Source organism: Caloenas nicobarica, chromosome 5, assembly GCF_036013445.1.
Source record: "Caloenas nicobarica isolate bCalNic1 chromosome 5, bCalNic1.hap1, whole genome shotgun sequence".
NCBI classification, from domain to species: domain Eukaryota; kingdom Metazoa; phylum Chordata; class Aves; order Columbiformes; family Columbidae; genus Caloenas; species Caloenas nicobarica.
In genome coordinates, this window is record NC_088249.1 from 60,487,456 (window position 1) to 60,502,348 (window position 14,893).

The window sequence follows — 14,893 nt, forward strand, 5'->3', positions numbered from 1 at the left end:
TGAGAGGAAAGCATTGGTACTTCCAGCTTACTGGGACGGGACAGTCATTAAAACAACGCAGAAAAACATAACTGAGGAGCGAAGTGCATGGGATAGGAGAAGAGAACACACGAAAAATTAAAATCATTATACCTGTAGGCTTCTATCATCATGCTAACAGGGCAAAAGACGAGAGAAAGATGCAGCACGTAGAGCCCTAACACCTCTAAAATGAATTATTACTGCAATCCACAGATTCAAGGCAGAGACATCTTGAGATGACAGTAATTCGTATCTCATTTCTTAAAGCAAAACACACAGTTGTCAGTTTCCAACTTAAAGCTGAATTACCATAATATTGAATCATAAGTCTTGTTTATTAAAATAGGTGTTTTCTTCATACGAAAACAACATGGCAAAATGAAAAACAAATTGAAATAAAATACCTTGCTGACTGTACAGGCTTGCTTCGTGGTTTTTTTGAACATACTCTGACGTATTCCTTTTTGTTTGCATTTTCAATAAACTTCACGTACACTCTTTTGTATTTTGTTTTTGCATCGCCAAAGTACCCAAGATACTAAAAAAAAAAAAAAAACAACACACAAGTGTTTCTGTTATGAAAAAATATTCAGTTTAACAACTAAAAATTTAAATACTAAAGAAAAAAAGTTTAAAAACAACCTGTTTACATATAAAGATTAGGCATCCTACAGCATTTACAATTGAAGATAAATTCTCCAACGGATTTCCACATGATATTTAAAGTGAGAAAACAAGGCAAGAGGTACTTCAGTCCTCATTTTCTCCCTTCATTTAATCCTCTGCCTGTGTTACCCCAAGAGCATTATCTGCCTGGCAAAGGGCTGCCTGGTGAAATTGTCCCCTGTCAGTACCCCTCTTTCTGTGGAAAGCAGTTGGCTCACAATCCTGCTTCCACTGACTCTGTTCTGGTTGTGAAAACTTGTTCCTTTAAGCAGCCTGAATGATACCCAAGAGCCCATGCTGCAAAGCGAAGAATCTGCCAATGAACAAGAGAATTTTAGAGTAGGAGGAAATAAATATGTCCTCCCCTTGCCTTTATGGATGCTTGCTAAGAATGTTAAGTCAGAATCACATTTTATTTTGTTTCTTAGACTTCCATTATGGAAATCAGTTCCCAAGAGGCTTCACAAGGAATTTTTAAGACTCACACTGTTAGTAGCAGCAAACTCCCTCTGTCCATCTCGTACTTCAGGAACAAACTTTTGCAATAAAGCCTTCTGTACTTTCCAAATAGCTGGAGGTTCTTTTCCTGTTTGCAAAGCAACCTGGAAGAACATAAAATTATTTGCTAAAAACGGTGCTTATTTTTCTCCCAGAAGTGTGCTGGAGCATTAGATTTTTTTTAAGCAAGTTACCCAGGGATAAAATGGAACTAAGTCACTCAAAATTCCAAACCCTTAGTCATTACATGCCATTTGCATCAAGACAGTATGACAGGAACTACATTAAGTACAATACAATCTACAAATTTTACTTTCACGGTGATGAAGTTGTGCCAACCAGCTCTGGCTACGGTGTGATGTCTTAACTGGTGTACCACACGACTGAGCCACAGGACTTTATTTTTTGAAACAATATAACATTTTTCCAACTTTTTATTCTTTTGCTCTGTGAATTATTTTTAAAACAAAAATGCAAGAATCACAAGTAGTAAAAATCTTTCAGGTGCCTAGAGGTTCTGTAGCAGAGGCCCAGGTACATTAGAGCATGATGCCTGCACTAATGTGAAGAGACAGTTCAGTATGAAATGTTGTACCAGACTTTACACTTTCAGTTCGACTTAACCACAAAAAAAAGTTTATTTTATTCTTCACATAGTTTGATAAATAACCTATGTTAAAAACAAATCTGTATTCATCAGCTTTAACGAGAGTTCTCTATAAATCCTACAAGCAAGCTAACCCAAAAACTCTCTTTTTGGAAAACACATAATCAAGTATTGGTTGCTTTTTCATGATTGTATAACTAACTAAATAAATAAACACCACAAAGCTTAAAATCCAAAATATCTCATAACGAAACTTAATCAGACAACGGAATATTTTAAAACTGGTAACATTTGTCTTATGTGACAAAATACGTGAATTAATTTAAAACTTAAGCTCAACAGGATGAACACAGACAAGTAATCAAAAGTATTAGAAATTTATAATAAGAATATTGCTGGCTATGATAGCAACAAAAGCAAAGGCAAACATGCAGAAGAATTTAAAATGGAGAAGCAATGAAAACAGAACAAAACAACAACAAGAGACATTCTCTTCACAGGGACTCCTGTGAAGAGCTGCACATTCCATTTCTTGTTGGAATAGCACACAGAACCTCTTCCAAAACCAAAAAAAGACAACTTCAAGATCTTCTGCAGATGTCCAAAAGTTATTTCTTCAACACCTTACACTCACGAGCCTACTACTACCTTAAAAGCAAACAAACCAACCAAGCAAACTACAAAAACCAACCAAACAATAACCTCCCTATTATGCACGTAGTATAAAATGGGTCACGTACATACAAAACATTCATAATCTGCACTAGAAAGATGCCTCTAAGGCATCTTGGCAGCAGCCAGGGAATATCAGAATAGAAACCGAAAAGTAATCGGCAGCCTGTCCCATTTTGATAGTTTGTTGAGGCTTTTTGTGATTATTTTTTTCTTTTTCACAGCAAGTACTCAGATTACCTTTAGCGTCTCTATATCTTCGATCTTCACCACAAACTCATCACGTTCTCTGTACATGCCCTCTCCTCCGCTGTCCGTGTTCTCCTCGTCAGTACATCCTTCTATGGCAACAGTCGCCTGTGTTTTTGCCAAGGGGTCTGAAGTCCCAGCGTCCTGCTGAGGTACTTTCAAGGGCTCGGCTGGATTGGTTTTCTCTGGCACACTGACCGCAGGAGCGCTTGTCTGCGGAGACTCCTGCTTTGTGACAGCAACGGTGGCAGCAGCAACGCCTGACGCTTTTTCAGCTTCTGAAGAAAAAAACCCAAATTTTAGTTTAACAAATTATCAAGGATTAGCAACATAACGGGAACTAGATTGATTTTTCTTCTTTCCTGTTACAATACGTATTAAAAACAACGATTCTAGGAAAAACACCTGCTTAAAGAGTTAACATAGAGCACTATCTTGGCCACAACTAAACCTTAAACAAAACCAAAATACTGTAGCTAGTGTACCTCTGTTTCTATTAAACTGGTGCATCTGTTAGCATCTAGAAATAACAAAGAGGAATGCTTTAGAAAACAGTTTGATAGTTCCAGACATGATGAACAGGAAATACTGTTGTACTTTATGTGACTAAGCAAATACAACAATAAAGGTTACGACACTGAACCTTGTTTCCAATCTGCTGCTAAGTAAAGTCTCTTTCAGTTGGATTAAGGAAAGATAAATACGCATGAAATATGAAAACATTTGCTGTATCACTTTTGGACAATTATCATTTAGATCTTGTAATAATATAACTGGAAGTTCCAGATTAAAACTTTGGCAACATCCTAATAGATTTTAATATTAACGGAGGTGAGCAATGAGAACCAATGATCAAAATAAAGAACATTCTTCTTCTCTTCTATGCCCCAGAGTCAAAGGAAACTCCCACCTTCCCACATTATTATTCTTTCCCACCTGAAAAAGATTTTTAGATATTACTTCATACTTTTTAATACATTAGTTTCAACACTGACTTGCCAATCTAAAAGAAATCAAGTCATCTTAGCTATAGCATAATTACTAAAATCACTTAGGAAGCTGGCTTCAGACTTGAGAAGATAATCATTTTACAGTTCTGTTACAATCACTGTTATTGTCGACTCTTTCACTTTAAAAAAATAGAAAAAAGATAACGTGACATACATTTTAATAGACGAGATACATACAAATGATTTGAGTATCGACTTAATGTATTGATACAAAAGCTGTATACCAGATACATGAAGATTCATTAAATCAAGTCAGTAAGACTGCTAAGCCATGAAATTTGTTCTTTTGGCTATATAATATCACATTACTGCAAATACGTTGTATTTCTCTGTTCAGTGAAAGCTATGACAGCTTTAATTAGACATAGCATTTCAGTTCCCCAAATGTACACATTCCTCAGAACAGCAGATAATTGCATATACGCTACTTAATGCTACCAACAAAAGACTACGTTTTAATATTTGTCTTTCCATATTTATGTGCAAAAACAGACAGAAGAAGGAATTACTAGAAAATCTACAAAATACCAGCAAGTAGGAAAGAAGTCGTTACTAAGGATCTTGTATGATGTACAAACAGCCTGGGATACAACAAACAGGAAGGTGAATTCAAGAAACTCGTGGTATAAATATTACAGACTTATGAATACTAAAGAAGATACAATAATATTGTGAAAGAAATCACTGCAAATAAAACACTAATGGAAATGACCATCCAACAAAAAAACCTATGAAATATTTCCTTAGGAAGTTGTACACAGAACATGGCTTATTAAAGTTAACCAACTTCAGCGAGAGGCTCAAACGGTGGCATTGTCCACATTTTGGCTTTCTGGGGGGAAAAAGGTCACTGCTTTCTTGTCTAAAACACATATTCTGAAAGAAACACAAGGAATTTCATCTTCTGTAACAGACTTTTCAAAATGCATGAACTTAACAGAATTTAATAGAAATATCCACAGAAGAAAACAGAACAATAATTAAAATGAGGTATTGTTTAAGATATCATGTATTCTGCAATCTTTTTCTGGTATTTTAGGTCTGATTATTACAATTTAAGTTCAACTGTACTATGTATTTTTAAGTAAATCATGTCACCCCTAGAGAAAAAAACCTTTCCCTCTCTCCTTTAATCTGAAAAACGAAAAAATTACTTCTTTGTATTTTGTTAAGAACCAGCCTATGGGTTGTGGGTCCTGAGAAGAGTTTAAGAAATGTTTCATTTTCTCCCTGTGATTATTTTGGAAGGTAATAGCATTTCTCTTGAATTAGTACAATTATGTGATCATCTGAACAGGTTTAAATCGCTTACCAGAGGAAAACGAATTTCACTGAAAAGGGTTTATCTAGGCAAAAATATGCTGTATGTTCAAAATACTTCAAATGAAAGTGGCATCAATTAAAAGGTATGACTACTCACAACGTAAGGTACAGCAGAGATGTGATACGGGTGAAACTGAGATGTGTGTGATCCGTGATTGCTGCTCCCTGCCCAAAGCCCTTCCCGGATTCTGTTATTTTGTTTGCAATGCATCAACAGCAAGCTATGACACCCCTGATTAATCTGGCTGTAATCAAAGTCAAATGACTCCCACCTTGCACAAGACCAGCCAAAGCAGTGTTCAGTTTACGAGCACAAAATCACTTTTGTAAACATACTCTGTGCAATTCTATCATCATAGAAAGTGCACGTTTACCTAAGAACAACTTAACCTCTGCTGATGGTGATTAATAATGTCCTCTTGCTAGAGTTTTTTTAAAATAGATTTAAAACCTCTGACGTGATGGTTTGTTAAGGTTTACAGATGAAAATCATACTTAGAATTCTAAGACGAAGAAGAGAACAGACACATTATTCCAATTCTGGGCTAAAAAAAACTTTTCGGCATTAGAAGAGTCCTACTTAAGTAGCATGAAAAAGTTTATCTACATCTTTTTCTAATTGTGGAAAACAGTAGCTTAGTTCACAGTCAACACATCTTTTTGAACAGAACTCTTAATTATAGCTGTGATTAAAACCTAAACCAGTCAAAACCTTTACCTGAACTAAAGATAGCTAAAATTAGTCTTTATTTTTTCCCATCAGCTACGGCAATCTCCAACATATGCACCTGTAGTAACTGTTTTACCTGCTTTGTTCTTTCTGTCGGATGTATCATCCAGGGCTGACAATGCAGTAGAGATGCTCTTCTGAAGATCGTGGTTACCCCCCACAGAATCATCTTCATCAGAAGAAAACGAAGGCAATGTTTCTAGATTTTTCTTAAGTTCTTCATCGACTTTTTTGGTTGGACTTTCCCCACTAACCTCAGCAGGCACAAGTGCCGCCGCTGCCGGCTGAGGCTTTGCAGAGGACTGCAGGCAAGGGGCACGAACTATTTGGGTAACCGGCCGCCTAGTCCTGTTTGGCATCCGCACAGCTGGAGCTGAAAACTGTTGCCGAGGCCCAGACTTCAGAAAGTCTAAAAAAGAGGCGATAAATCCTGTTTTGACTTCAGGCTGTTTTTCTTCAACTTCTTTAATTTTTTGCCTCATTCTTTCCTGATGCTGGTAAGTATCGTAACAACTTTCAGAAACAGGAGAAGAGTATGTGACACATGAGTCATTTCCTCTTGAATTTTGACGTTTACACTGCCCACTTCTTTTTACCTGTTTCTGAATTGCACCATCATCTTCTGCAGCATTTTTGTTCTGGCTTTTTCCTTTGCTTTTTTTCTTCTGAAGGTTCCCTTGAGTTAAATCTTGGCATTCTTCTTCAGTTCTACTAATGGTTCCGTCTCCACTTTGGGGCACAGAGAGTGGCTGCAACGGACCCTTTGACTGGTTACCTGCTACTGTACCATCATCACCACCCATATTAAAATCATTCTCTGAAGCAGCACTTTCCTCACTGAGACTCTTACCACTCGAGACAAATTCTGCGTCTCTTGCGTTCCGGGTACCATCAGCAGAAGCATCATTATCTTCTTCAGACTCATGACTGATGCTAGATTGTTTCTTCAGTGGAACAGCCTCTTGCTCTTCTTGACCAGGGCCAAGGGTGGGTGAGGTCATTCTTGTTGGTACATTTTGATCAGAAGTTTCAACGTGTTGTTGATTGAGGTTCACCGTTTTTGTCTGTATTGTTGACACTGCTGTAAGATTTATAGTGATTTGGCCTCCATTCAGAGAAATATTACTTATGCTCGCTGGCTTTCCAACTACAGCAGGTGAGGCACTGAAACCAGAAGACACGTGTCTTACGTCCATCGATCGGAACTGTGTTTTAGGCTCCTCACTATTTTCAACAGACTGAATTTCCTCTTCATTAGAAGCTGATTTGGCAAAGTCAGATGGTGTCACTCCACAGGCTGCTGCTGTTGCTGCTAAGATGTCATCTACATTGGATAATATATTCCTCTCATCACTGAGAAGTATAGATTCTGGGAAACATATTGAACTAAGAGAAACAAACTGATTTTTTGAATCGTGTTGATTTGTCTGAGTAAAATGATCTTTTGTTGTCAAATGTTGCTGTAGTGGTTTTGAGGGCTCAGAAATGTCCATTTTCATTACTTCTGAATTCTGAGTGTGAAGCTGTTGCTGAGAATGACCCCCATTGCTTTGAATAATATGACCATCCATCTGAAGGAATGGATGTGTCACCTGTTGAGGACTCTGTATTCTTTGCACTTGCGGTGATGCCTTTGCTTGTCCTAAACCCGACTGCAGTATTGACTGATGAAGAATCTGCAAGTCACAGGCCGACTCCAGAAGCACCTGTGCACTGGGCAAGCACAGCTGATGACCATGTCTTAAAGCATGAGGTTGAACTTGCGATGGTGCACTAATGACCTGGCCTTGCTGTTCTTGAGCTTTACTTTCATGTACCTTATGCATAAGAGAATGTTGCTCGTTTAGTTCTTTAGCGCTCACAGTTACTTGTGTTGTTTGCATTAAATTAGCCGTCTTTTTTATATCATGGCTTAGGCTAGTGATATGGCCAATGTGTTGGGATAGCTGTTCCACAGAATTTACCATTCTTTCATCCTTTTTTGTTCCTTGAAGAGTAAGTCCAACAACTTGATCTTCAAGACAAGCATTACTTCTGATGACACTCTGAGAGTATCTGTCGTCTGCTTTCGAGACCCTATAGGATGCGTCTTGAGCACCGATTTCCTCATCGGTTAGCCTTTGAGTGGAAGATTCGAGGGAAGCTTGCTGTTGCAATGCCTGCATATCCTGCATCGATAATTCCTCCTCTTGTTTTGAGGAGGCATACAAGTTAGAGTCAGACTTCCTTTTAACGTAGGACTTTGTTTCTGAGGAAGGCCGGCTGTTCTGCAGTGTCTGTGAATGGGCTGGGGAGGCGAAAGGAGAAGACTGGACAGATGGCAAAAACTTTTGAGACTGCGGAGAAGAGGATTCTTGTGACTGAGAGTTCTGAGAAGAATGTAAAGAAATATAGCTCTGATTAGGACTTGAGGCTGGAAGAGTCTGTATCCGAGGAGAGGCATTAAAGGAAAGAGAAGGCGATGTTAATGTTAAAGACTGCCCTGAAGAATAGCTCTCTGAAGGACTAACAGCTGATAAAACTTGTGATTGAGATGAAAAACTAACTTGGGATTGACTAACTGGAGATAGACCCTGAGAGTGACTAGAAGAGTAGCTCTGAGACTGGCTGACGGAAGAAAGTTCCCTCGTTTGCCCAGAATAGTTCTCATTTGGAACCGAAGTCAACACCTGTTCCTCTGAGGAGTAACTTAGAGTTTGACTATCAGAAGTAATAGTTTGCGATTGCCCAGAAAAAGTCAACGTTTTATATAGTGAGGGCAGCTTCTCAGCCTTGCTAGAGGAGAAATCCTGTGAGTGACTGACAGGTGGCACATTCTGAGCCTGGGACGAAATATAGTTTTGGGACTGGCTGACCGACAAGAGGCTGGGGAGCTGTGCTGTAGAATAGATCTGTGCTTGGCCTGTAATGACAGAACTCTGGTTTTGTGCAGTTTTGGCATAACTTTGTGTCTGAACAGCAGGAGCTACACTCTGGGGTTTGGGGGTCTTGGTTGACCTTGGAGGCTGCTTCGTGGAACAGTTCTTCACTTTTGCTGTGGAAGCAGATGGAAAACCAGGCGACGGAATTGCAGACGTGTATGACTGAGCAAGTTCCACCGTGACTTGAGAAGTCTTCTGCTGTGGTCCTCCATTGCTCACCTGAGTAACATCTCCAACCGGACTGCAGGACAACGCCGAGTGCCTGGATGTATCCTGAAAATTAACTCCACTTGTACTCGTTAAATAGCTGTGTAAGGAATGCTGCGAAACAGTCAGTTGAGCCTGAACAGACTGAGTACTTGAAGGCCGCTGATGGTGTTTAATAACACTACATTCTCGCTGAAGTGCTCTATCGATAGAAGCAGTGGAACCTGTAAAGACAGACGTGCTATATGCCTGAGAAACCTGCTGAGCTCCTCCAAGGGTTGAAGGCAACAAACTAAATTGAGGTTGCAAGAGATGGGGTGCAGATTCTTGAGCAGAACGATATGTTGACGACTGCGGTGGTACGCTAGTACTTAAAACAGAACTGCCCAGACGCTCAAATGTCAAAGCAGTTGGAACAGTGCCTTGCGATGTTTTAATCTGTAACAAAGGATCATGGGTAGTTAAGACACCATTTGATGAAGCACTGAAAGTCGTATCTTGAAGAGTAAGAGAAGGGGTAGTGGCAAAGTTTCTACTGCTGAAAGTGTTGGGATGCTGATACGCTGATAAAGCAGATGTTGGTGGAAATGTTCCAGAGGTTGGCAAAGCTCCAGTAACAAATAGTTCCGTGGCTGTTGAGGAATGCATACCTGGAAAAAACAAAAACAAAACAAGAAGCGATAAAGAGCATAAGGGAGCTTTACGAGTTACAACACCCTGCATTTCTACACCTCATTTAATAGTAAGATCTTACGCCATTTACAAATATAACCTTCTTTAGAATCACCACCCTTTTCAACACAAAACATATAAAGGGAGGCACTTATTGGGAGTAATTTTCAAACTGGAAATGCAGGTTTTTTAAGAATTCCAAATTCTATACCTACAGTGAATGGCCAAGGGAAAAAAACCTCATATCCTTAAGATGCAAATTGTGGATAAAAAAATTGTATGAGATTAATTCTTCTTTGAAACTGAAGGCTCTTTATTAGTTTTTAATTCTGTTTAAAAAGAAGTTTATAGTAGAGGAGAACTGATCAAAAGCCCTTGACACCTCTAATATAAAGTACAAAGGCAAAATTATACCTTACCAATTGAATTATATGCACAGTTACAGGAGCATATCCACCTCCTGCATTTACCCTCACCAAGACTTTTACAACTCACTTTATGTGAAACAGTTGAGAGTTTACAGTGAAATAGCTAACAGCCTACACAATTTGCAATATATGTTTCTTAAAGGAGGGCTTTGACTTTCAATACAAAGAATAAATACGATTTGTATGCTTTCTAAAGTCCAAAATATCCACAGACAGCAACTATGCAACCAAAAGGTATAATACGACTTATTTGCATCCGGACATCAGTATGACATCCTGGTTTACACAAGATTTCAACAGAATACACTGCTCTAACCGAAACAGGAGTGTGAATTCCTTTGTCAGCCTTGGGGCTCACAGCAGTGATCTGTATCATTCAGGGCTTTTCACCCTGTGACTTGTAGGTACTGGTGAAGTTTGTGCACTATTTCCAAAGTCTAGGAAGGAAAGTGAAGGCAAGCTTATTCTCAGAGAGGCTTAAACTTCTTGTAAAGGAATCTGTAAAGGAAACAATTTCTACTGGCAAATTTAAAAGGGTATGCAAATCAGGAAAAAATAAAACCAATGGTACAACGTGACCTCTTTCAGTGGTTCTTGGATACTTAAAATAGCTGTTAGCTTCAGATCATTTAAGAAAAAAAATAAATAAAGCAAGCTTGTTTTGAGACAAATACTTCTGTAAAAAATCATTTAAAAATATACTGCGTCCTCCTAAACTGATTGCAACTTAATACAATTGCTTTAGAAGTTTCAGATGAAGCTGCGAAAGAAAGTCTTTGTTTCTCCTTTTCAGTTCAAGACAAACTGATATGAAGAGATTTGATACTGAAGGAATGCCGAGGTATTATTCATTAGTCAACAATAAGGTCTTTCTGAGTAAGAAAGCATAAGCAGTGGTTTAATGAGCCTTCCCCGCCCACCCCCATTCTAAAAAACTGCAACATCATGTACAATTGGGTTCTCTTTTACAGATCCCTACCACTAACACAAAACTAGGGGCATCCAGAAGCATCAAAGAATGGGAAGAATTTATATTTATTTTAACTTATTTATACTTATTTCAACTGCACATGTTCATTTCCCATCTAACCTGTGTTTTTCCCTTCTCTTCCATAAATTAAAGCCCTTCCTACTATGTAGGTAATTTCTTAAACCAGACAAGAGCCAGCCACGGAAGCACTACTATGGCAGAACTGCTGGGTGTTAAATTTCACTTTTGCGGAGGAGCAGACAAAAGTTATGCCAAATGTAATGAGTTGTCCACACAGACCCCCCCCCTACCCAAAGAAACCAGAATACTGGTAATACGACCCACAAATCGAAGGAAAACTTGGTGGGACAATATAACAAACACACTGTTCCTCTGTTCCGTCAAAAATCAGAAGTTGCAGGGTTTAGAGAAAAACCCAAAGTAAAACACCATTCTAAGCAAAGGTTGCTTTGAAGAGCTAACAAGCGCTTGTTTTCCCCTCATCAAAAAAGTTTTAGAAGACAAAGCCTCAAAAGACAACTAGGAGGACTGAAGGGTACAGAAAAGCAGCAAAAGTATTAAAGGACAACTGAAAGCTCAGAGAACTGGCAATACTGGAAATGGGCTTACTGATGAGTTCCTAGTAATGAGTACTGAGAAGTCTCTCAATCAAGGGTATCAACATAAACCCGACCCACAGCACATCTCCCCATTCTTCACAATTCACTGTTAGGCAGGCTGCAATGGAGAGAATGCTAGGAAGAAGAGAAAAAAAGATTTCTTCCCAGCTGACAATCTGATGTGAGGGTGGGTCATCACAACCCTCAACACCACTGATTTACATTGATTTTTTTGATAGACTAACAGTGCATTTCTTCATCTGTGCTCCCACATATCTGCTTTTGTCTATGGTGAATAAAAAACACCACATTCTCTCTTCTCAACTTTTTGAGTAGCTCTTCACAGAACATAGCCGCACGTTACACTCAACACACCAAGTGCAAACTGTCAACACAAGGATTGTTCAGTTCTTCCCTCTTCCTGCCTTACGCCTCCTCCCCTAAATCAGAACCAACAATCATATAGCGGCACAGAGACATAGACTGCCTTGCTGGTACCGTGGAAAATCATCCCACCAAAGGGAAAAAAACCCCAAATAAACAAACAACCAAACATTTTCTGTCCGATCAGGGAATAGATCTGATTCACTGCACAGCTGCGTAGTCTCTACATCAAGATTAAGCATAACTCGAAGATCCCCACAGATGCAGCATCAAAACTGATCTCAGTGTGGCTGCCTACAGCAAGCTCAAAATATGCAAAGTTTCCTGCTCTGCACAGAAGGTCTGACAGATGGGGAAGGTTTACAGGAGGCAGTCAGTCTGCCAAAAAAACACAGCTTATTTATTTGTAAATTAGATCACTTATTTCTATGCAACACGCACCTCAGACCTGCTTTTTGAGAAAACCTTTCTCATCACTTCTGTGTGCAAACGGGCTGAAGTTATCTGCAGATTTTTAGTAGTAATATCACAGAAAAATAATTATGGCAGGGAAAAGAGTTGGAGAATGAAAGTTCTGCTAGATTGTATAGCTAGTCTACCTGAATATGCTTATGGTGTTAGTGAGACTAATTCCAAAGAAAGAGAATAAATTTGACTCGTTAGACAAAATAATATCCCATACATCTAAATTCCTTCTAAACAATTAGAACTTCTGCTCATATAATTCTTCTTCTAATAGAATTCTTCTGCTAATATAATTTCATTGATTTTGAGATTTTTTTTTTTCGTTAATACCAAGATGGAAAAAAGGTAGAAGACACACAGCCTTTTCAGCCAGTCAGGATATTTCTGCTTCAAATTCTCCCAAACATTCAATATAATCATGACAAAATTTTATTTCAAGAGAAATTTTTCACCTGTCTGCCAGGAAGGAGCCCTGAATTGTGGTAAAAGGGTAGATCCTGAAGAGACTGCCTGAGCAGTACGAGACTCAATAGCAGAAAGAAAATTCATAACTGAAGAAGTTTCCTTAGTGTTACTTCCAGCACTGTGCATACTGGTATCAAATATTCCTGAAAGACCTAGACAAAGGTGGAGGGAAATGAAACAAAACAGAGAATTCAGATGAACTTACAAGAAACTCAATCAAAAAACAAGGATATATATTTACAATTCACTAAAAATAACCTATGAAACATTAACAATATTATTGAAGTACATTGATTTTTCAGTTTAACTGTTTGACAGTGTTGCAATTGTAAACTGGAACTTAAGTATACCTTTTTATATCTATTATTAAATGTATGTCAAATATGATACCTAAAAACAACATTTAGGACAAACAATAAAATTCTCCCTTCATCTGAAGATTCGCTGCTCCAGTTTTTACATGAACTGTTTAAAAGAACAGAATTCCTTCTGAAATAGGTTCGACTTCTCTGTATCAAACCCTTCCCCCTTTGGCAGCTTATAGTTGGACTTTTCTGCGACGCTAGTGCAAGAAAAGGGGTTTTGGTTGCATTCCCTGTTTCAAACACTGCCTGTGGTCCCTGTTGCTCACACCTTTCGCTGGCAACGGGCCTGATGGGAAACACCGGAGAGATCTGGAGTTTTGAATAAACAAGATTATGGCAAGACAACTGGTTCTGCACCCTGAAACATCCTCTGCAGTTCTGACCCTTCATCATCCTGACTGAGAACCTGGCCAGGGCACCGCGGCTTCCAGCCAGAACACGGACTCAAATGTTTTTCCTCAGAAACTGGGTTGCAAAGCGAGCACGAAGAGCTCATGCCGTTTTCTCCTGATATGGAGGCGGGACATCATCAAGATCACAGACAGATCTGATGTAGATGTAACATCGCCTAACCTGCTACTATATTTAAAGTCAATTTTAACTTTCCCGCAGCATTGTGTCTTAGTTTGCACACGTACTAGCAACATTGTGTTGCAATTTGCGTTACTTTTGCTAGTTGCTGTAGTCTGAAAGAATTGGCACGACTTCTGCAGCTGGCTTTGAGGCATGCTTAACGGTTGGCCCTCATGCATAGCAGAAATCCTGAAACGCTGTATTTTAAAGAATACATGCAGTTTCTTTAAGAACTTCCAGTAAGTTACTGAGCATAACCCTCCTCTTACATTTTCCTTTTTACTTACAACTGATTGTTAAGTTTCTAGTACAAAATCAGCTTTTCTCATACCATTTGCTACCACCTGCATGATAAACTTCCTCTGATCAAAAAATTCAACTTGAATCTAAATTATGTAATAGGTTTGGGTTCTGGTTTTTGTTTGTTGTGTGGATTTGTGGTATTGGGTTTGTGGTTTTTGGTTGTTTGTTGTTTTTATTTTCTTTCTTTAGCTATTTAAACTATAATCTCATTATATGAACAGTTACCAGTAGGATGGTGTGTAGCAGAGTATCCAGGAAGCTGATGAGAAGCTGTGTATGTCTGTCTGTGAAGATCTGTTTCTGAATGTGACGAATGTCCTCCTCCATAGCTTAAGCTAAGGGAGAAATTAAACATCATTAACAAAAATATACAGCTATGGAAACAAAGTACAATGATGAAATCCCAAGCACAAGCCAGAAAGTTGCAGAAGTACAAAAGGAATGCAAGCCCAAGGTCTGACAGATGTGGTTGTGCTAGGACACCACTATAAATGTTAAGCAGTTAAAAAAAAAAAAAGCACTACGAAAGCTAACAAGCTAAAGAGTCAAAAACCCCACCATTACAAAAATCAAAGTTGATCACAGAAAAGTCTACAAAGGACTAGGTCAGAAAGACGAAAGTCATCCTAGTTCAACTGTAAGATGGACACTTTTTGTAATGATTTACTGATGTAAAATCTGCAGAGCAGATGACCACAAATACATACCCACTTTAACCTTTCAATTTCTTATTCCACTAAAACT

At 38.6% G+C, this 14,893-nt stretch overlaps 1 protein-coding gene across 1 annotated transcript in view; it reads right to left on the minus strand.

The window, feature by feature from the left end:
• Nucleotides 1-14,893, minus strand: part of QSER1 (glutamine and serine rich 1) — a 46,498-nt gene that overhangs the window by 14,798 nt on the left and 16,807 nt on the right. Inside the window, exons 2-7 of the mRNA XM_065635184.1 lie at nucleotides 14,375-14,484; nucleotides 12,896-13,060; nucleotides 5,853-9,554; nucleotides 2,705-2,991; nucleotides 1,173-1,289; nucleotides 426-559 (exon numbers count right to left, since the gene is read on the minus strand). Coding sequence (XP_065491256.1) covers nucleotides 426-559; nucleotides 1,173-1,289; nucleotides 2,705-2,991; nucleotides 5,853-9,554; nucleotides 12,896-13,060; nucleotides 14,375-14,484 — 4,515 coding nt within the window. The remainder of the gene's footprint in view (nucleotides 1-425; nucleotides 560-1,172; nucleotides 1,290-2,704; nucleotides 2,992-5,852; nucleotides 9,555-12,895; nucleotides 13,061-14,374; nucleotides 14,485-14,893) is intronic.